At 39.1% G+C, this 21553-nt stretch overlaps 1 protein-coding gene across 3 annotated transcripts in view; it reads right to left on the bottom strand.

Moving 5' to 3' along the window:
• LOC138315814 (fatty acid synthase-like) overlaps nt 1-21553 on the bottom strand; it is a 50660-nt gene that overhangs the window by 3814 nt on the left and 25293 nt on the right. For 2 of the 3 annotated variants that reach the window (XM_069257091.1, XM_069257093.1), the window contains exons 18-30: nt 16772-17058; nt 16061-16198; nt 14383-14498; nt 13757-13898; nt 13455-13569; nt 12839-13023; nt 10599-10835; nt 9886-10038; nt 5775-5978; nt 2071-2285; nt 1592-1798; nt 604-1150; nt 59-164 (exon numbers count right to left, since the gene is read on the bottom strand). In XM_069257091.1, coding sequence (XP_069113192.1) covers nt 59-164; nt 604-1150; nt 1592-1798; nt 2071-2285; nt 5775-5978; nt 9886-10038; nt 10599-10835; nt 12839-13023; nt 13455-13569; nt 13757-13898; nt 14383-14498; nt 16061-16198; nt 16772-17058 — 2652 coding nt within the window. The remainder of the gene's footprint in view (nt 1-58; nt 165-603; nt 1151-1591; nt 1799-2070; nt 2286-5774; nt 5979-9885; nt 10039-10598; nt 10836-12838; nt 13024-13454; nt 13570-13756; nt 13899-14382; nt 14499-16060; nt 16199-16771; nt 17059-21553) is intronic. The other variant, XM_069257092.1, reaches the window with a different exon arrangement.

Here is a 21553-nt window from a genome sequence, read left to right as displayed (position 1 = left end):
ATCCATAAATTTTGGCACCAAAAGACAAGCCTGAAAAGTAAATCAACCCAGAGGTTACCGTGCCACGCTGTGGATAGAGTCTCTGGGAGTCGTGTTTGTTCTCTGTATACCGTACACTGGGGTCCTTAGATTCTCGCCCAATTTTTGTAACAGTGTAAGTTTGCCTGCACATAAATAAACAAAAAATATTTAATCTAAAATTTGTTTTCCAATTTTCATAAGAATCTTTAATCATAGACCTTGTAGTGTTCTTTTTATCAACAGTCATGACAGAGTTATCATCCAGTGAATGATTTGTAAGTGTATCTAGAGAGATATAGGAACTGTTTTAATGAAATACTCATAAGCCAGCATGGACATACAATATAAACCAACAGCTATTTAATTTTGCGTTTTCTTTCCAAATTAAGAGAGACATAAGGTTCTACCGCAATTAAGAGAGACATAAGGTTCTACCGCACTTATGTCTAGTACTTTTTTTGCGACAATTTATTTTCACGATTTCTTCTTGTCTGTAAAATTTAATAATGCACGAAAATGAGTTGGTTTACAACATATGGTACAGGCTTTGATATTACCTAATCATTTTGGCACATGACTTACCTGTAATAGGATGAACCATGAACACAGTTTTTGACCCCGTCTGGGCGGAGTTCAGAGGTACAATAGTGGGCTCATGACTGCTTGGGGTCAGAACAGCTCGAATGGCAGGAGTAAGCGGAGTACGAGGAGGGCCAACAAACAGGAGGTCTACCTGATGACTTATAGGCCTCGTGGATTTGAAGTTTGATATCCCAGACAGGCTAAGTGGCGATAAGAAATTTGGCCCCTTTGCTCCTTTGACCTGCAGCTTATTAGACCCAGATATAGGCTCAATGTAGCTCTCGTGAAGGTTATCCACTTTGTCCTCGGTAATGGTGACCATTGGGGTGGAGGTCATCTCTTGTTTCAGGTGATAAATATTATCTTTAGGATAGGGTGTTGGTGGTCCAGTTGGGGAACACTCCAAACTGATGTTGGTTACAGATATCACACATATACGAGGTATAGATGAAGGAAATTCTGTCTCCATTGAACATGGTGTGGGATTCATGGCATTATTTAGTCCCTCCTGGGAAGAGTTTAATCCCATCTCAGCAAGAGAGTAATCCTGCAACATTTCCATTATAATCACACTTAACTATTTAAGACATTTTGAATAGATCAAACTTTTTATTTTCAAATTAATTTCTTTTTGGTCCTTTGATTCATTTTCCTTATTGCATCCTTCAGACAAAAAGACCAAATATCCTACAGTACCAGGTAAGATATATAACCAATTTTGGTTACTGTAAACCAACTTTCTTTAGAGGCCAAATTTTTTTTTTCCATTTTCGTTCCAAAACAGTTATTTGGCACAGATTAATTAAGTTTCATGGATTTAAGATTGAATGCAAATACCTCAGAATTTAATTGTGCAAAAATTGTGGAAAATTTATTAATTCACGGAGATAAATTTTTGCGAATTTACCTTGACCTCGAGTATACACCATATATATTTAAAGATAATGTTATCAAAATAAATCACAAAATTATATGAACTGAAGTCTACCTTTGGTTTTGTCATGACAAAGTTGTGAAGCTTTTCCATTGCCATCACATCAGCAGTGACCATTTCCTCAAAGCTCTCCATAAGTCCAATGCGGGGTTCCTCGAGCACAGAAAGCAATTTAGGGAAAGGTACAGGACAGACGAAACTGGCTTGCTCCTCCAAACCATACAGTAAACCTTTAGGCTCAGGGAATCCTTCGGAAGACAACTACAAACAGATAATTAATATATTCTAATGTTAATTTCTAGTTTGTTAGCTTTGTCTCACATTCTTAGTTGGAAAGTAATTAGTTATTTATTAAATTTTGTACATGCTTTTTCAGTATTTAAGTACCCTGTAATGTTTAACAAACAAAACCTGCCAATGTTTGAAAAAAGGATAATCCCCCTTTATGTATGAAGAAGAAAAGTGGCGGTAAAACATCAATGTAAATGGAGTTTTATGCAAACTAGGCCGAGGCCAATAGGTGAATGTACTACCTTGACAACATTGCCATGGCGCAGATCATACAACATTTCCTCAATGTCTTCTTGACCTTTGTCCATCAGTACTTTGAAAGCCTCAGTCATGGTGGGCAGTTTTAATGTGGCATTTCTAGAAAGGAAGGACAGATCCAGACTTTCATTGTCCAGCATTGGGGAGCACTGGATCATTCTTCCGTTGGTAGAGACTAAGGGTAGCAGTTTGTCCAATTCTGAAATTCAGCATTAATACAAGATCTTATTGTGACAGGTGCCATCACATAAAGTTCCCCAAATCTCCACAGAGCCTAATTTGACAAGAGTGACCTCCCCTGAATGATGATGTGACATTATTTTACCGGTAAATGAATTTTATTTCGCAGAAGAAAAATGCTTTTTGAAAAGTCACATTACTTAAAATTAATACATTAGGCACAGCAATGTCTATGATTGTAATAGATTTGTGTTCTCAACCATGTTCCTTTTTGTTTAATTTTGACCAATTGCATGTTGTGGCAGCCCTCTTCAGCGGGGCTAATCGTACAAACTGGGCTATGCTATTTACGCTTGTGGAAAGGCTTCTTTTACATAGAAATATGACGTCTGGGGGAGCGTACGTGATAAATATTTGCTCGGTATTCAACTAACGGCCAAGAATCCAAAAATACAAGTTGTCTACGGAACAGTAGAGAGTTTCACCAATGTCTTATATTCAAACAGATATATATCTAAATGAGAGACAGAGATAAAACTTGATTCAGTTCACAAAATTATCACAGATTTCAATAATTTGGTGACCTTTTCTTGTTGAATGTTTCTGTTATAACTATAATTTCTTATTTACGCATGCAAAAATGCTGCGGACTGGTATAGCTGTACGCATTTGTAACACTTGAAACAATATGCAAGGCAGTATACATTAGTTCTTAAAGTTATATTTAATGCTAATTTCACTATAACGATATGTCGCTTAAACATTTTTTATTTGAACATGGACATATAACTTGATGATTTAGCTCCCCAAAAACATATGTTGACCTATAAGAGAGCCGAGATCTAGGGATCATATATTCCTGGTTTTGAATAAAACGCCTTCAATCACCGCCTTCGGGTTTTTTCTGATTCCAAATCGTATCGCGTGACTGACATCCCCACGACCTGCACGTAGTGATCTAGGTAACTAGCGTAAGCGCACATGTGTTTGTTTACGTTTTCCTTCTGGCTAATATATGAGCAAATCGTGCTGGTATATGTCCACAGAGCGAGTATTTGAAACATCTAATTCACACATTGCCGTAATTCAATATTGTGTGTATCAAATATTGTAATGTGCGAGCATTATTTTCTTTGTAGATCCAGTCTGCTGAGGTCGACCACATGTTTTGTTTACGTCCCCACAACCTGCACGTAGTGATCTAGGTAACTAGCGTAAGCACACATGTGTTTGTTTACGTTTTCCTTCTGGCTAATATGAGCAAATCGTGCTGGTATATGTCTACAGAGCGAGTATTTGAAACATCTAATTCACACATTGCCGTAATTCAATATTGTGTGTATCAAATATTGTAATGTGGGTGAATTATTTTCTTTGTAGATCCAGTCTGCTGAGGTCGACCACATGTTTTGTTTACGAAAAAATGTTGACATTTTCTCTTAGTTTCACAACTCTCATGTTACTTCGAGATTGTCGCAACGATGTTCGGAATGAATTCTGAATGATTGGTCATCTTTCAAGCCTATTTTTTACGTATAGACATTAAAAATACTTCGAGTGCTGCTAATTTATAAAAAGTGGTAAAATTAGAAAGTTTAAACCTTGAAAAGACGGAGGAAAATGTGTATAACACTTAAACAGTTTTCACTATGACAAAAAGAACGAAAGTGATAGACCATACAACTTAAAAATATAATTTCTTCAGTCGAAAGCCATTTCCATGACAATACATATATATGTATACACGCATTTTTTTTTAGTTTTATTGATCGAATGAATAAAACCTTTTCTTATGGAAACGGATCAAGTTTGCTTTATTTTGATAGTCCCAAGAATTGAACTAGCACCATGTCCCAGTTAGAGAAACGTTTCTGTTTTAGTACAAATCTGAAGTTTCGTCAAATTGAATATGCACCTTCCGTTGGAATAAAACGAATTGGTCTTGTACCTATATATAGCCTGCATATATAATCAGGTTGGTTTTTTTACCTAATATAAGGAAAAAAGTTATAATATGCAGGTTTATCGTACTAGGTCACATGATACTGACAACAGGCGAACCAGTCATCCAACTCCCTGTATGCTTAGCGCTACATGTATAAGAACCAAAATGCCACCTCATGTCAGGCGGTGTCAAGGGAGACGTTACGAAGGAGAAAATAAGTTAGGAAGAGAAAAGATAACAATCACAGTTTTTCAATCATGCAATAGGGGCAGCACGTACTATTCTACTGAAAATGGAGAAAGGATTTAGAAACTAATATGTATCCACTGCATTGTATGATGTATAGTGGACATGATTATACCGGTTAGCGTTTTCGCATGCGTAATTTAGAAATTATAGTTATAACAGTAAAAATCAACAAATAAAGTTACCTAATCATTGAAATCTGTGATGATGTTATCATCTGAATCAAGTTTTATCTCTGATTCTCGTTTAGATATATATCTGTTTCAATCTATAACAAAAATCACACTTTTCAACTATGATATGACATACCTGTCTATACTGTGCACGAAATACAGAAAAAAGTCTAATACAATAAAACATCAATTTTGCTTCTACGCATTGGTGAAACACTCTACTATTTGGTGGGCAATTTGTATTTTTGGATTCTTGGCCGTGATTTGAACACCGAGCAAATATTTATCACGTACACTCCCCCAGACGTCATTTTTCTACGTAGAAGAAGTGTTTCCACGAGCGTAAATAGCATAGCCCGGTTTATACGATTAGCCCCGGTGATCTTGGATCCTTGTCTGCTAAAGTTGCATGTCTCCAACTAGGTCATTTTTGACCTTAAGATAGTTTTATGTCACTAGTAACAATATGATCTATAACTTAAAAATACAACAAAAATGAACTTTGACCTAAAACGAATCCCTGTTGAACTCCAAGAACAAGGAAGAAAATTTGAAACAGTCAATTTTTTATTTTTTATTTTTTTTTCATAATGATGGTATTTTTCACTTTAAAAATTTTGAATCTGATTTAACTTCATGTTGAAACTGATTCCAGGCAAATCGGACAAGTAGTTAAATATTTATAAGCAGTTCAATTTTGAACAATGACAGGCTGCAGCAGCCATCTTGGATGCTGTTTGGAAAAAATGAAACCGGTCGACACATCTGCAGGTCACCAGAAATGACCTCACAAAATGTCATGGCGATCCAACTTATAGTTTTTGAGAAAATGGTCAGACAAAGTCGTGGCAGAAAAAGAAGAACCAGAAGAAGAAGAAGAAGAAGAAACAGAGGCCTTTGATACTTGCCAAAAATGACATCTCAATAACTGCTGATGCACTGTATTAAAGAGATGCATTCATTGAAACATGAGATGCATTCATTGAAATATCTTGAACAAGAAGCAATATCAGAAGTTGACATACATTGTTATCGCATAGTTTTAAACAATATTTATTGAATTTACAAAGCATTCAGTATGATTAAAATAATATATAATTTCTAACCGTATATTCTAATTCAATAGTATTAAGGAATTACATACCTGCACTTGTAAATTTAATGCAGATATCACAGCCCTCACCCTGAGTGACAGACTTTACGTCAGATATTATGTTAGAGGCAGAAAAAACACGAGCATACGGGAATGCTCTGTCAACCATCTGTCTGACTTCAGCATCGTAGCTGCACACAAACAATACTCCACCAAGCTCCTCTACAATAGCCATGATGTAGACTGCTACCGTGTCTGTAGGAGAAACAAAATCATCTACATAAGCCACAGAGCTTACAGGTGTGTAATGATTGAAGCAGTCCTCTAAAATTGGGAAAGTTGTTACTTGTAATGGCATATTCCTTCCTACCAGCATGTCTGTAGACAAATGCAAAGTACTGGTACTCTAATTATTCAATTAAAGTTTATAAGTTGTTTCATTTACCTATTCTTGACCTCGGCCAGTGTTGTAAGACCAGTTCAGTATATACATACATATAGGGTGTGATATCAACACTTTGTCTCCCCCTCTTGACCTTGGCCAGTGTTGTTGGACCAGTTTATATATACATACCTATAGGGTGTGATATCAACACTTTGTCTCCCCTCTTGACCTTGGCCAGTGTTGTTGGACCAGTATATATACATACCTATAGGGTGTGATATCAACACTTTGTCCCCCCTCTTGACCTCGGCCAGTGTTGTTGGACCAGTATATATACATACCTATAGGGTGTGATATCAACACTTTGTCTCCCCTCTTGACCTTGGCCAGTGTTGTTGGACCAGCTATATATACATACCTATAGGGTGTGATATCAACACTTTGTCCCCCTCTTGACCTCGGCCAGTGTTGTTGGACCAGTATATATACATACCTATAGGGTGTGATATCAACACTTTGTCCCCCCTCTTGACCTTGGCCAGTGTTGTTGGACCAGTATATATACATACCTACAGGGTGTGATATCAACACTTTGTCCCCCTCTTGACCTCGGCCAGTGTTGTTGGACCAGTATATATACATACCTATAGGGTGTGATATCAACACTTTGTCCCCCCTCTTGACCTCGGCCAGTGTTGTTGGACCAGTATATATACATACCTACAGGGTGTGATATCAACACTTTGTCCCCACTCTTGACCTTGGCCAGTGTTGTTGGACCAGTATATAAACATACCTACAGGGTGTGATATCAACACTTTGTCTCCCCTCTTGACCTCGGCCAGTGTTGTAAGACCAGTATATATACATACCTACAGGGTGTGATATCAACACTTTGTCCCCGCTCTTGACCTCGGCCAGTGTTGTAAGACCAGTATATAAACATACCTATAGGGTGTGATATCAACACTTTGTCCCCGCTCTTGACCTTGGCCCAGTGTTGTTGGACCAGTATATAAACATACCTATAGGGTGTGATATCAACACTTTGTCCCCCCTCTTGACCTCGGCCAGTGTTGTTGGACCAGTATATATACATACCTACAAGGTGTGATATCAACACTTTGTCCCCACTCTTGACCTTGGCCAGTGTTGTTGGACCAGTATATATACATACCTACAGGGTGTGATATCAACACTTTGTCCCCACTCTTGACCTTGGCCAGTGTTGTTGGACCAGTATATATACATACCTAAAGGGTGTGATATCAACACTTTGTCCCCGTCTCTTGACCTTGGCCAGTGTTGTAAGACCAGTATATAAACATACCTATAGGGTGTGATATCAACACTTTGTCCCCACTCTTGACCTTGGCCAGTGTTGTTGGACCAGTATATATATACATACCTACAGGGTGTGATATCAACACTTTGTCCCCACTCTTGACCTTGGCCAGTGTTGTTGGACCAGTATATATACATACCTACAGGGTGTGATATCAACACTTTGTCTCCCCTCTTGACCTCGGCCAGTGTTGTAAGACCAGTATATATACATACCTATAGGGTGTGATATCAACACTTTGTCCCCACTCTTGACCTTGGCCAGTGTTGTAAGACCAGTATATAAACATACCTATAGGGTGTGATATCAACACTTTGTCCCCACTCTTGACCTCGGCCAGTGTTGTAAGACCAGTATATAAACATACCTATAGGGTGTGATATCAACACTTTGTCCCCACTCTTGACCTCGGCCAGTGTTGTTGGACCAGTATATAAACATACCTATAGGGTGTGATATCAACACTTTGTCCCCACTCTTGACCTCGGCCAGTGTTGTTGGACCAGTATATATACATACCTATAGGGTGTGATATCAACACTTTGTCCCCACTCTTGACCTCGGCCAGTGTTGTTGGACCAGTATATATACATATTATAGGGTGTGAAATCAACACTTTGTCCCCCCTCTTGACCTCGGCCAGTGTTGTTGGACCAGTATATATACATACCTACAGGGTGTGATATCAACACTTTGTCCCCACTCTTGACCTTGGCCAGTGTTGTTGGACCAGTATATAAACATACCTATAGGGTGTGATATCAACACTTTGTCCCCACTCTTGACCTCGGCCAGTGTTGTTGGACCAGTATATATACATACCTATAGGGTGTGATATCAACACTTTGTCCCCGCTCTTGACCTCGGCCAGTGTTGTTGGACCAGTATATATACATACCTATAGGGTGTGATATCAACACTTTGTCCCCACTCTTGACCTCGGCCAGTGTTGTTGGACCAGTATATATACATACCTATAGGGTGTGATATCAACACTTTGTCCCCACTCTTGACCTTGGCCAGTGTTGTTGGACCAGTATATATACACATACCTATAGGGTGTGATATCAACACTTTGTCCCCCCTCTGTGGACAGAAAACCCTCACACTTGTCCATCTGACTTTGTAAGACCAGTATATAACATACCTATAGGGTGTGATATCAACACTTTGTCCCCACTCTTGACCTCGGCCAGTGTTGTAAGACCAGTATATATACATACCTATAGGGTGTGATATCAACACTTTGTCCCCACTCTTGACCTTGGCCAGTGTTGTAAGACCAGTATATATACATATTATAGGGTGTGAAATCAACACTTTAATTGTCCCCGCTCTTGACCTCAGCCAGTGTTGTAAGACCAGTATATATACATACCTATAGGGTGTGATATCAACACTTTGTCTCCCCTCTTGACCTCGGCCAGTGTTGTTGGACCAGTATATATACATACCTATAGGGTGTGATATCAACACTTTGTCCCCCCTCTTGACCTCGGCCAGTGTTGTTGGACCAGTATATATACATACCTATAGGGTGTGATATCAACACTTTGTCCCCACTCTTGACCTCGGCCAGTGTTGTTGGACCAGTATATATACATACCTATAGGGTGTGATATCAACACTTTGTCCCCCCTCTTGACCTCGGCCAGTGTTGTTGGACCAGTATATATACATATACCTATAGGGTGTGATATCAACACTTTGTCCCCACTCTTGACCTCGGCCAGTGTTGTTGGACCAGTATATATACATACCTATAGGGTGTGATATCAACACTTTGTCCCCCCTCTTGACCTCGGCCAGTGTTGTTGGACCAGTATATAAACATACCTATAGGGTGTGATATCAACACTTTGTCCCCCCTCTTGACCTCGGCCAGTGTTGTTGGACCAGTATATATACATACCTACAAGGTGTGATATCAACACTTTGTCCCCACTCTTGACCTTGGCCAGTGTTGTTGGACCAGTATATAAACATACCTACAGGGTGTGATATCAACACTTTGTCCCCCCTCTTGACCTCGGCCAGTGTTGTTGGACCAGTATATATACATACCTACAAGGTGTGATATCAACACTTTGTCCCCACTCTTGACCTCGGCCAGTTGTGGCAGTTATATCAACCTATAGGTTGATATCAACACTTTGTCCCACCTTGACCTCGGCCAGTGTTGTTGGACCAGTATATATACATACCTATAGGGTGTGATATCAACACTTTGTCCCCGCTCTTGACCTCGGCCAGTGTTGTTGGACCAGTATATATACATACCTTTAGGGTGTGATATCAACACTTTGTCTCCCCCTTTGACCTCGGCCAGTGTTGTAAGACCAGTATATATACATACCTACAGGGTGTGATATCAACACTTTGTCCCCGCTCTTGACCTCGGCCAGTGTTGTAAGACCAGTATATAAACATACCTATAGGGTGTGATATCAACACTTTGTCCCCGCTCTTGACCTCGGCCAGTGTTGTTGCGATGTAGTGAGCTAGGATATAAGGTGGAAGCTGCTGCATCTCGTCCTGATCCAATCTTTTATCTACAGGAATCTCTCGAGACATCGTCTCTTCATTTGGACAAATCAAAATGTAAATACATATATGAAAGCACAGACAATATATTTGAAGGTCCATGAAAGATCAAAATGTATGCCACAGAGTCATGAATTTTCTGTATTTTACACATTCACTGCCTCACCTAGATGGATCAATAAATTAAGTTTGAGTACCTTATACTATAGGAGATAAGGACTCCAGACAAGTATTTACTCAAGGTAAAACATGGATACACTGTCTAACTAAAGTGAAGTTCTGATATTCCATTGTTAGCGTGGATATGATAATGCCAAGGATGAAAGGATGGACAGATAAGTTGCAAATGAAGTCTCTCATCACAATGACTTGCCATAAATCATTTTTAACTTAACAAATTTCTGTTGTTAATCTATAAAACAGATTATGTTTACACCTTTGTAGAAATAGATTTAACCAAGCTTGTGTAAGATCTATCTGAGATAATACGTCTTCTATTCTATAGTGTAATATTTTCACACGTGATGAGAATCATTGATTTTTTACCAACTTGTGGCATTTAAGAACAATGTCTATATTTCCACACCTGTGGATGTTTTACCTGAGATAAGAACAATGCCAATGACGTTTGTGTCCTTTACAGTATTCTTTCCGTGGTACAGTAGCACCTGGTCATAGGACTGACCACAGCCCTGGACGCGGTAGGCCATGGCCATGTTGACCAATGTACACTCTCCATCAGATATGTTCACTTTACGGAAGTTATCTGCCCGCAGTTCCTGTTGTGCCTGTGTAACCAGTGTCTGGAGAACAAGACCACTGCCAGCCTTACATAAACCTGCAGATCAAGGAAATATCACACATAAAGCATGGAATGGTGAACTATTGAACAATTATTGCTTGATTCTCAACATTGATATAATTGGTCACAATGCATAGCTGATAAAGCAATGTAGGTCTGTCTTTCTACCACCAACTTGTGCGTCCCACAAGACACCTGTCTATCACCCCTCTATAATCCACCTGTAACTTTTGCTATCACCCATCTTCATCCAACTGTAACCCTGCCTATCAACAACCTATAACCCACCTGTAAACCTATCTATCACCCACCTGTAACCCATCTGTTACCCAGTCTATCATTCACTTGTAGCCCTGTCGATCCCCAACATTTAACCCAGTATATCATCCTCTATAATCCAACTGTAACCTTTACTATCACCCACCTTCACCCAATTGTAACCCTGCCTATCAACAACCTATAACCCATCTGTAACCCTGTCGATCACCAACATGTAATCCTGTCTATCACCCTCTATAACTCACCGGTAACCCTATCTATCACCCTCTATAACCCATCTGTAACCCTGTCTATCACCCTCTATAACCCACCTGTAACCCTGTCTATCACCCTCTATAACTCACCTGTAACCCTGTCTATCACCCTCTATAACTCACCTGTAACCCTGTCTATCACCCTCTATAACTCACCTGTAACCCTGTCTAAACCCTGTCTATCTCACCCTCTATAACCATCTGTAACCCTATCTATCACCCTCTATAACCATGTAACCCTGTCTATCACCTCTATAACCATCTGTAACCCTGTCTATCACCCTCTATAACCCATCTGTAACCCTGTCTATCACCCTCTATAACCCACCTGTAACCCTGTCTATCACCCTCTATAACCCACCTGTAACCCTGTCTATCACCCTCTATACTCGGCTGTAACCCTGTCTATCACCCTTCATAACTCACCTATAACCCTGTCTATCACCCTCTATAACTCACTATAACCCTGTCTATCCCACCCCACTGTAACCCTGTCTATCACCCTCTATAACCCATCTGTAACCCTGTCTATCACCCATCTGTAACCCTGTCTATCACCCTCTATAACCCACCTGTAACCCTGTCTATCACCCTCTATAACCCACCTGTAACCCTGTCTATCACCCTCTATAACTCACCTGTAACCCTGTCTATCACCCTCTATAACCCACCTGTAACCCTGTCTATCACCCTCTATAACCCATCTGTAACCCTGTCTATCACCCTCTATAACCCACCTGTAACCCTGTCTATCACCCTCTATAACTCAGCTGTAACCCTGTCTATCACCCTTCATAACTCACCTATAACCCTGTCTATAACGCTCTATAACCCCAGCTGTAACCATGTCTATCACCCTCTATAACTCAGCTGTAACCATGTCTATCACCCTCTATAACTCACTTGTAACCCTGTCTATCACCCTCTATAACTCAGCTGTAACCCTGTCTATCACCCTCTTTAACCCATCTGTAACCCTGTCTATCACCCTCTATAACCCACCGGTAACCCTATCTATCACCCTCTATAACCCACTGGTAACCCTATCTATCACCCTCTATAACCCATCTGTAACCCTGTCTATCACCCTCTATAACTCACTTGTAACCCTGTCTATCACCCTCTATAACTCAGCTGTAACCCTGTCTATCACCCTCTATAACCCATCTGTAACCCTGTCTATCACCCTCTATAACTCACCTGTAACCCTGTCTATCACCCTCTATAACTCACCTGTAACCCTGTCTATCACCCTCTATAACTCACCTGTAACCCTGTCTATCACCCTCTATAACTCACCTGTAACCCTGTCTATCACCCTCTATAACTCACCTGTAACCCTGTCTATCACCCTCTATAACTCACCTGTAACCCTGTCTATCACCCTCTATAACTCACCTGTAACCCTGTCTATCACCCTCTATAACCCACCTGTAACCCTGTCTATCACCCGCTATAACCCACATGTAACCATATAACTCACCTATAACCCTGTCTATCACCCACCTGTCATCCTCTCTGCCACTGTGAGGATATTTGCACAGCTGTCCACCTCTTTGCTGTGGTTGTGTGGGTGGATGATGACCCGCGTTAGAGGACCCACCAGAGACTGTAAAGTGAACTCCAGTGCTGTATTGATGAAGTCTAGCCAACTGTCCTCCCATAGAATTTCTGTCTTCTGTAGCTCTTCCCTGTAGTCAACAGATAGTGTATTTATAAACTGTAAAAATTTCAATACCACACAAAGGAAAATTGGTCTCAAAAGAATCTACTTATCCAACTAAAAAGTAAGTCTGCAAGTCAAATCTATCATACTAAACAAAGACTAATCATCCATGGTACATATTAAACAAAGACTAATCATCCATGGTACATATTTGAAGTTCTTTGTCCAGGACAGGAAATGAACGGTCTCTTCTCTGCTGTTGAATCCATGGACATGACCGATCTTCACCTTATTGCTACTAATGATATTTAGGTGATTTCTGTGCAGACCCTGCCTCATAATGACTCAAGCTTTTCTTCCAAACACAAAGTTTGTATTTGAATGTAAAGAGGTGGACAGATTTGCAGGGTTATATTTGGGTATAGAAGAAAGTTAATTTTTAGTTTTGATACTTACTCATCATCACGTACAGGGTCCACATTCTGATTGATGTCAAAGTCAAAACCAGGAATTCTGGGTAATTGTATATCTGCTGTATGAACTTTGAAACTCCCTGTCAGCAAAACTAGCCCTTTATTAAAAGCAAAAATAAGATATCATTCATTTTGTATAATCTATAAATATATATTGATAAAAAGAATCTACATTATATATTGAGAAAGATCCCTTTAGTAGTATCCAATATATGTAGCAGCAATCTACAATTATCAAAAACCAAAGTTAGCTTCCTGTGTGACTTTTTCAACTAGGATAAATACCTTGTTTTGTTACTGTGAAGTTCCTTTGCAGTTCCTGAACATTGACAGTAGCTCCTGAGATCAGCTCTGCATTCCACTGCGACTCATTGTGTACACTTAAACCTTCAATCTCTACAGCAAACATGTGCTCCTTTGTCAGGGCCTACAACAATACCAACACTCATAGTAACCTTGTATTCAGTATGACAATTACCTTAGAATTAAGTTTGACATCAATAATAACATTAAGCTTGTGTTTATGCATTGGCTTTTAGGGATGACTCACGAATCTAGACTCACAAAGTGTGGAAGTATGACCTCTAACTCAAGTCTAAACTCATCAGCATGAAGTATTTGAGATCAAATCAGATTCATAGTACCAACATTTTGTAAAAGTGCTTTCATTAAATTTGCTGCTGTCCAGTTGGCATTCATACTCCCATAATTGCCAACTGAATGCAGTTCAATGCTTAAACTCAAAACTGAATTACCTTTGCATCCGAAATTACCTTATATCTAAGTATGAATCCGACCTTTGACACTTTTACTACCTCCGACCCCTAAACTGACCTGATTAGTGCTGTATTATCTATGTACGGAGTTAACTTACACTTTTGTTTAAGAATGACCTTTGCCCCTGGACTAACCTTTTGTCGCTCGTTAATGGCCCTCCAGGAGTGATACAACAGCAGAGCCATTGGTGTGGTCATATCTTCTGTGTCCTTTGTGTCAATGATATAGGTAGGCAAACCTACATCCTTCACTACAAGAGAGAAACACAATGATATAGGTAGGCAAGCCTACATCCTTCACTATAACAGAGAAACACAATGATATAGGTAGGCAAGCCTACATCCTCCACTACAAGAGAGAAACACAATGATATAGGTAGGCAAGACTAAATCCTCCACTACAACAGAGAAACACAATGATATAGGTAGGCAAGCCTACATCCTCCACTACAAACAGAGAAACACAATGATATAGGTAGGCAAGCCTACATCCTCCAATACAAGAGAGAAACACAATGATATAGGTAGGCAAGACTAAATCCTCCACTATAACAGAGAAACACAATGATATAGGTAGGCAGGCCTACATCCTCCACTACAACAGAGAAATACAATGACATAGGTAGACAAGCCTACATCCTCCACTACAACAGAGAAACACAATGATATAGGTAGACAAGCCTACATCCTCCACTATAACAGAGAAACACAATGATATAGGTAGGCAAGCCTACATCCTCCACTATAACAGAGAAACACAATGATATAGGTAGGCAAGCCTACATCCTCCACTATAACAGAGAAACACAATGATATAGGTAGGCAAGCCTACATCCTCCACTATAACAGAGAAACACAATGATATAGGTAGACAAGCCTACATCCTCCACTATAACAGAGAAACACAATGATATAGGTAGGCAAGCCTACATCCTCCACTATAACAGAGAAACACAATGATATAGGTAGGCAAGCCTACATCCTCCACTATAACAGAGAAACACAATGATATAGGTAGGCAAGCCTACATCCTCCACTTTAACAGAGAAACACAATGATATAGGTAGACAAGCCTACATCCTCCACTATAACAGAGAAACACAATGATATTGGTAGGCAAGCCTACATCCTCCACTACAACAGAGAAACACAATGATATAGGTAGGCAAGCCTACATCCTCCACTACAACAGAGAAACACAATGATATAGGTAGGCAAGCCTACATCCTCCACTACAACAGAGAAATACAATGATATAGGTAGACAAGCCTACATCCTCCACTACAACAGAGAAACACAATGATATAGGTAGGCAAGCCTACATCCTCCACTATAACAGAGAAACACAATGATATTGGTAGACAAGCCTACATCCTCCACTATAACAGAGAAACACAATGATATAGGTAGGCAAGCCTACATCCTCCGCTATAAACAGAGAAACACAATGATATAGGTAGGCAAGCCTAAATCCTCCACTATAACAGAGAAACACAATGATATAGGTAGGCAAGCCTACATCCTCCACTATAACAGAGAAACACAATGATATAGGTAGGCAAGCCTAAATCCTCCACTATAACAGAGAAACACAATGATATAGGTAGGCAAGCCTAAATCCTCCACTATAACAGAGAAACACAATGATATAGGTAGGCAAGCCTACATCCTCCACTATAACAGAGAAACACAATGATATAGGTAGACAAGCCTACATCCTCCACTACAACAGAGAAACACAATGATATAGGTATTAATAGTATTAATATGACAATGACAATGACATAATATGATGTACTTAGAAATGTTGTACCTTTGTTGAAGAACTCATACCACTCTGGTATGTACCAGGACTTGTCATGATTCCAGCGGATCACTTGACTTAGAGCTGGGACAGAAACATCCAAGGGAAAGTTGTCTTTGTACAAGTGTGAGACCACAATATCATGGCCTGTTCAACAAAATGAAAACAGTCTTTAACTTCACACCTTTTGATGAAGCTTAAAGTCGTTTATCTTAAATTTTATCTTTCCAACCTTTTAATGCATTATTTTTTCTTATTCATCACTGTAATTTCGAATGGAATGACCTTATATATTTAATTTGAAGGGTAGGCATAATGACATCTGGCAACAGCCTCCATGCACTGGGTAAACTTCTTTCTAAAGCTGTATATCAGCAAACATTCAACTCAAAAGGCATCCTCTGTAGTCAGAACAATAATGTTGATTACAAATGCATTATCAGTATAGTCAGTGAAAAGTGAAAATAAATGGCTACACATTATTCAATTAATGCCATAAACACTGCCAATTTTTGTTCTACCTATTGGTGAATGTCATGCCATTATTTTGTAATATACAGAGATCAGCAATAAGCGACTCTTCGAAAACAGTAACTTAACAGTAACTTAACAGAAACACAGTTTATACCACTGTTATATATCTACTGAAATCCTCAAAGCAAGCCTTTGTCAACTGTGCCCTTTGCCCATCCTTGTATCTATAGTACAACGTATACTTACCCTGAAGGAAAATTTCTCCCAATGCTTGGAGAACAGACACTGGATCAGACTTCAGGACTATATTTGTGATTCCATGGTTCGAGTTGGCATTAATGATGGTCTCTGATGCCTCTTCACACTGACCATTAAGGTTTACATTCACCACAGCCATGTCTGAAGAGAAGGCAGCTTTAAATGGTGGACACGGGCGGGTCAACAGCTCTGTCAGGTACGTAGCACTGAAGGGCACTGATCGAGATTCAAGGCCAGGCAAAAAGTTGTGCTTCCTCCGTAAGAACCGACTTGAACTGTAACAAACACATTTAAGGAGAAATCTTACCTTACAAAAGAAACCCTTTCTCTCAATTGATGAGATCATTGACTATCATATGATTAATAGAATCTTTCCCTACCTAGAAGGTGTGACAACGAAATCACAACCCGAGGGGTAATTCATGAACGTACAACCCGAAGCTTACCGAGGGTTGGACATTAAGGAATTCCCCCGAGGGTTGTGATTTCGTTGTCACACTCTCATAGGAAGGGAAAGATTTTTTTCTCCCATATACAAAAGAAAAGTTATTAAGCATTTTCACTGTGACATGAACATGGTTCCTTTGACTGCATGTTGTTATGTATGACACTAAATACATGTAGTTATGAGATAAGGGAGATAACTCCTATAGCTTTTTTTATCAATACATCCTATAAAGGTCATATCATTAATCTAGGTTATAGAACTTTCTAGAATATAATCATGTATAAACAAATATGTTTGTAAACATGTTGATTTTAAGTAGAGATCTAGAATGATCTATTTCCAGAAAGTTATGTGTGTTTATTTGTTTACTGCTTTTAGTTAGATATTTCTAGAAGTAGAAGGTTCTCCAATATTCTTGAATTAGGGTTTAGCTATATATACTCCAGCTGTCCAAGGCCAATCAGAACTGTAATGAGACCTGTAATAAGACATATCAAGAATTGTACAGCGCCATATAAGATTCTATTGGGAGAGCTATTGTGACTTTATCTGTGGATTATTACAACACTTTGTGTGGATTTATTCATATTGCCTGGAACTTTACAAATCATCTGTGGACATTCAATTTCCTTGTGGATTTGTGATTATTGTTAATTTGAAACCTGGAAGGATCAAGGATTATACCAGGACATTCGCATACAGATAAGTAACACTTTAAATCATCGTACTACTCTTGTACCACCACCAATTACTTTAGACATTGTAAACCATCTCTGTATAATATTGTATATATAATTAAATTGTGTTTTGAATTTAGCTGCTGGTTTCTCCTTTCTGTTATTCGTTAATGTAACAGAAATTGGGGGCTCGTCCGGGATCGATATTTTATTTGTGAAATCTAACTTGGAAAAATTAATTAAGAAATTTGCAAAATTTGTGTACAAACTTGAAGTTTACATTTGAAACCAACAGCTAGATAAACATGACTTCTATGCAGGTAGAACAGTTTGTTAAAGCGCCATCCCTGGAAGTTCTTTTGCAAGTTAGTAAGAAGGATTTACTGTTATTGGGTAAACATTTAGGCCTTACTATCAAAACTAATTTGAGGAAAGCTGAAATTAGGAATGTAATTATAAGATATTTTGTTGACAATGGCAAATTTGACTCTAGTGCATTAGATAGTATAGAGAAAACAGTCAGTTCAGAAATTCAAATTAGACAAATGGAACTTGAACATGAAATGAAATTAAGACAAATGGAAATAGATAAAGAGAAAGAAATGAGAGAAAGAGAAATAGAAAAGGAGTTAAGAGAAAAAGAAATAGACAAAGAAAGAGAGTTAAGAGAAAAAGAAATTGAGAAAGAATTAAAAGAAAAAGAGAGAGATCAGATGTTAGAGCTAGAGAAGCAAAAAATTCAAGCTGAAACAGAACTTAGAATGAAAGAATTAGAACTAGCTTCTCAAGACGGTTCAAGTAATCTAACTTTTAGGGGTTTACAAGGAAACAGAGGTTTTGATGTCAGTAGAAATATTAGGTTAATTCCTCCTTTTCAAGAGAAAGAAGTTGACGAGTATTTTCTGCATTTTGAAAAAAGTAGCTGATAGTATGAAATGGCCTGAAGATAAGCTTACAATGCTTCTTCAGAGTGTCCTGATTGGTAAAGCTAGAGACATTTATTCTTCTTTATCTGAAGATGAGATTTCAAATTACCAAGTAGTCAAGAAAGCTATTTTGAAAGCTTATGAGTTAGTTCCTGAGGCTTACCGCCAGAAATTTCGAAACTCGAGAAAGAGAGATGAACAAACTCATGTAGAATTTGCCAGAGAAAAAAGAACAATTGTTTAATAGGTGGTGTGATTCTAAAGAAATTGATGAGGATTTCGGTAAATTGAGGCAATTATTGTTGATAGAGGAGTTTAAACGATGTGTCCACACAAACATAAAAACTCATTTAGATGAGAGAAAAGTTGAAACACTTAGCGAAGCAGCTACAATGGCTGATGATTACGCTCTCACCCACAAAGGCTCATTTGTTAAAAACAGTTCTCAAGACAAAAACAGTACCACAGGTACTAGTAAATTTGGTCAGCCTAGGAACCCAACCTTTAGTGGCCCTTCCAACGACAAACCTAAATTAGGTGATAAAACTAAGTCTGCTTCTAAAACAGATGATAGGGTAGGTGTGGGGTCTCCTTCTGGTCCTGTTTGTAATTACTGCAAGAAAGTAGGACACGTTATGTCTGAATGTTATTCTCTCCAGCGTGAGGAGCAAAGGCGTAAACAGTCAGTTCCTTCTGTGTTAGCTATGTCAAAGCCTAGTCAGAAACTTAGTGATATTGTGGAAGATTCTAAAGTGTCTGTTGAAATTAAGAGCTCAGAGTCTGATAGTGTCTTGGAGAAGTACTCTCCCTTCATTTCTGAAGGTTTTGTTTCACTTACTAGTGATATTACCAACTTGAAACCTGTGAAGATTTTGCGAGATACTGGGGCTTCTCATTCTTTGATATTAGATGGCGTAGTGCCTTTGTCTGAGGAGACCTCATGTGGTAGTAGTGTTTTGCTTCAAGGTGTAGAGTTAGGTTTTGTTAATGTGCCTCTCCATTCTGTTTATTTAAAGTCAGACTTGGTTACTGGACCTGTCACCATTGGTGTTAGACCGGAACTTCCCATAGAGGGCGTGTCGCTCATTTTAGGCAATGATTTGGCTGGAGAGAAAGTTAGGGTAGATCCCTTAGTGTCCAGTATTCCTGATAAAACAGATGATGCCGAGACTATTCAACAGGAATTTCCTGGTATTTTCCCTTCTTGTGCTGTAACTCGTTCAATGAGTAAGAAGGTTTCTGATATTGCAGTAGTTGAGGATCATTATAGTCCAGGGTTAGGTGACACTTTCTTGGCTCATGATATAGAGGATATCGGGGGCAAGTGTGATCTTTTGAGCAATCCTGTAGACTTTGATAGTGATGGAGTTGTTCCTAACAAGGGTACTTCTTTGTCTGACATGATGAGCAAATCATCTTTGTCTAGAGAGGAGCTTATAGTAGAACAGGAGAAAGATCCTGAAATCTCCTTATTGTGTAATCGGGCTTTGAGTGAGGAAGAGGCTGAGAAAGTCCCGGTTTGTTACTTCCGTCAGTCAGGTGTGTTGATGCGCAAGTGGCGCCCCCCTGATGTGTCTCCCGAGGAAGACTGGAAGGTTGTCAATCAAATAGTTGTCCCACCGAGGTATAGGCAAGATATTCTAAGTTTGTCTCATGATGTACCTATGGCAGGGCATTTAGGTGTGACCAAGACTTATAACAGGATCTTAGATCACTTCTTTTGGCCCAAGTTGAAACGGGATGTGGCTGATTTTTGTAGGTCTTGTCATACTTGTCAGGTGGTAGGGAAACCTAATCAGAAAAATCCCTGTTGCACCTTTGCACCCCCATTCCAGCATTTGAGGAACCATTTAGTAGAGTCATTATAGACTGTGTAGGTCCTCTACCCAAAACTAAGTCTGGGAATGAGTATCTTTTAACTATTATGTGTGCTTCCACACGCTTTCCTGAAGCCATTCCACTCAGGAATATTAAAGCCCCTAACATAGTCAAGGCTTTGGTTAAATTCTTTACATTGGTTGGTCTTCCAAAAGCTGTCCAATCGGACCAAGGTTCGAATTTCATGTCTGGTATTTTTCAACAAGTCATGTACCAGCTCCAGATCAAGCAGTATAAGTCTAGTGCTTATCATCCAGAGTCTCAGGGTGCGTTAGAACGTTTTCATCAGACATTGAAGAATATGATGGGATCTTATTGTTTTGAAAACAAAAGAGATTGGGACGAAGGTATACACATGTTGTTGTTTGGCGTTAGAGAATCTGTACAAGAATCTCTTGGCTTCAGTCCCTTTGAACTTGTGTTTGGACATACTGTACGTGGTCCTTTGAAAATTTTGAAAGACAAAATTTTGGACGAAGATTCTAAAGTGAATCTCTTAGAGTATGTGTCTAACTTTAAGCAAAGGTTGACAAGGGCATGTGAACTGGCAAAAGAAAATTTGGCCGTTACTCAAACCAAAATGAAAACATGGTATGATAAAGATGCCCATGCAAGAAGTTTTGATCCAGGTGACAAAATTTTGGCTCTATTACCAATACCGGGTCAGCCTTTGCAAGCTAGATATTTTGGACCTTATGTCGTTGAGAAAAAGGTCGATGATGTTAACTACATTGTACAAACTCCAGGGAGGCGCAAGAAAACTCAAATATGTCATGTTAATATGCTTAAAAAATATGTAGATAGAGAAGAGAGCAAGACCTCTCAACCTATTGCTACTTTG

The sequence above is a fragment of the Argopecten irradians genome, chromosome 2 (genome assembly GCF_041381155.1).
Source record: "Argopecten irradians isolate NY chromosome 2, Ai_NY, whole genome shotgun sequence".
Taxonomy (NCBI): Eukaryota; Metazoa; Mollusca; class Bivalvia; order Pectinida; family Pectinidae; genus Argopecten; species Argopecten irradians.
Note: the sequence above shows the minus strand (reverse complement) of the source record. Positions and strands in the feature narration are given on the sequence as shown.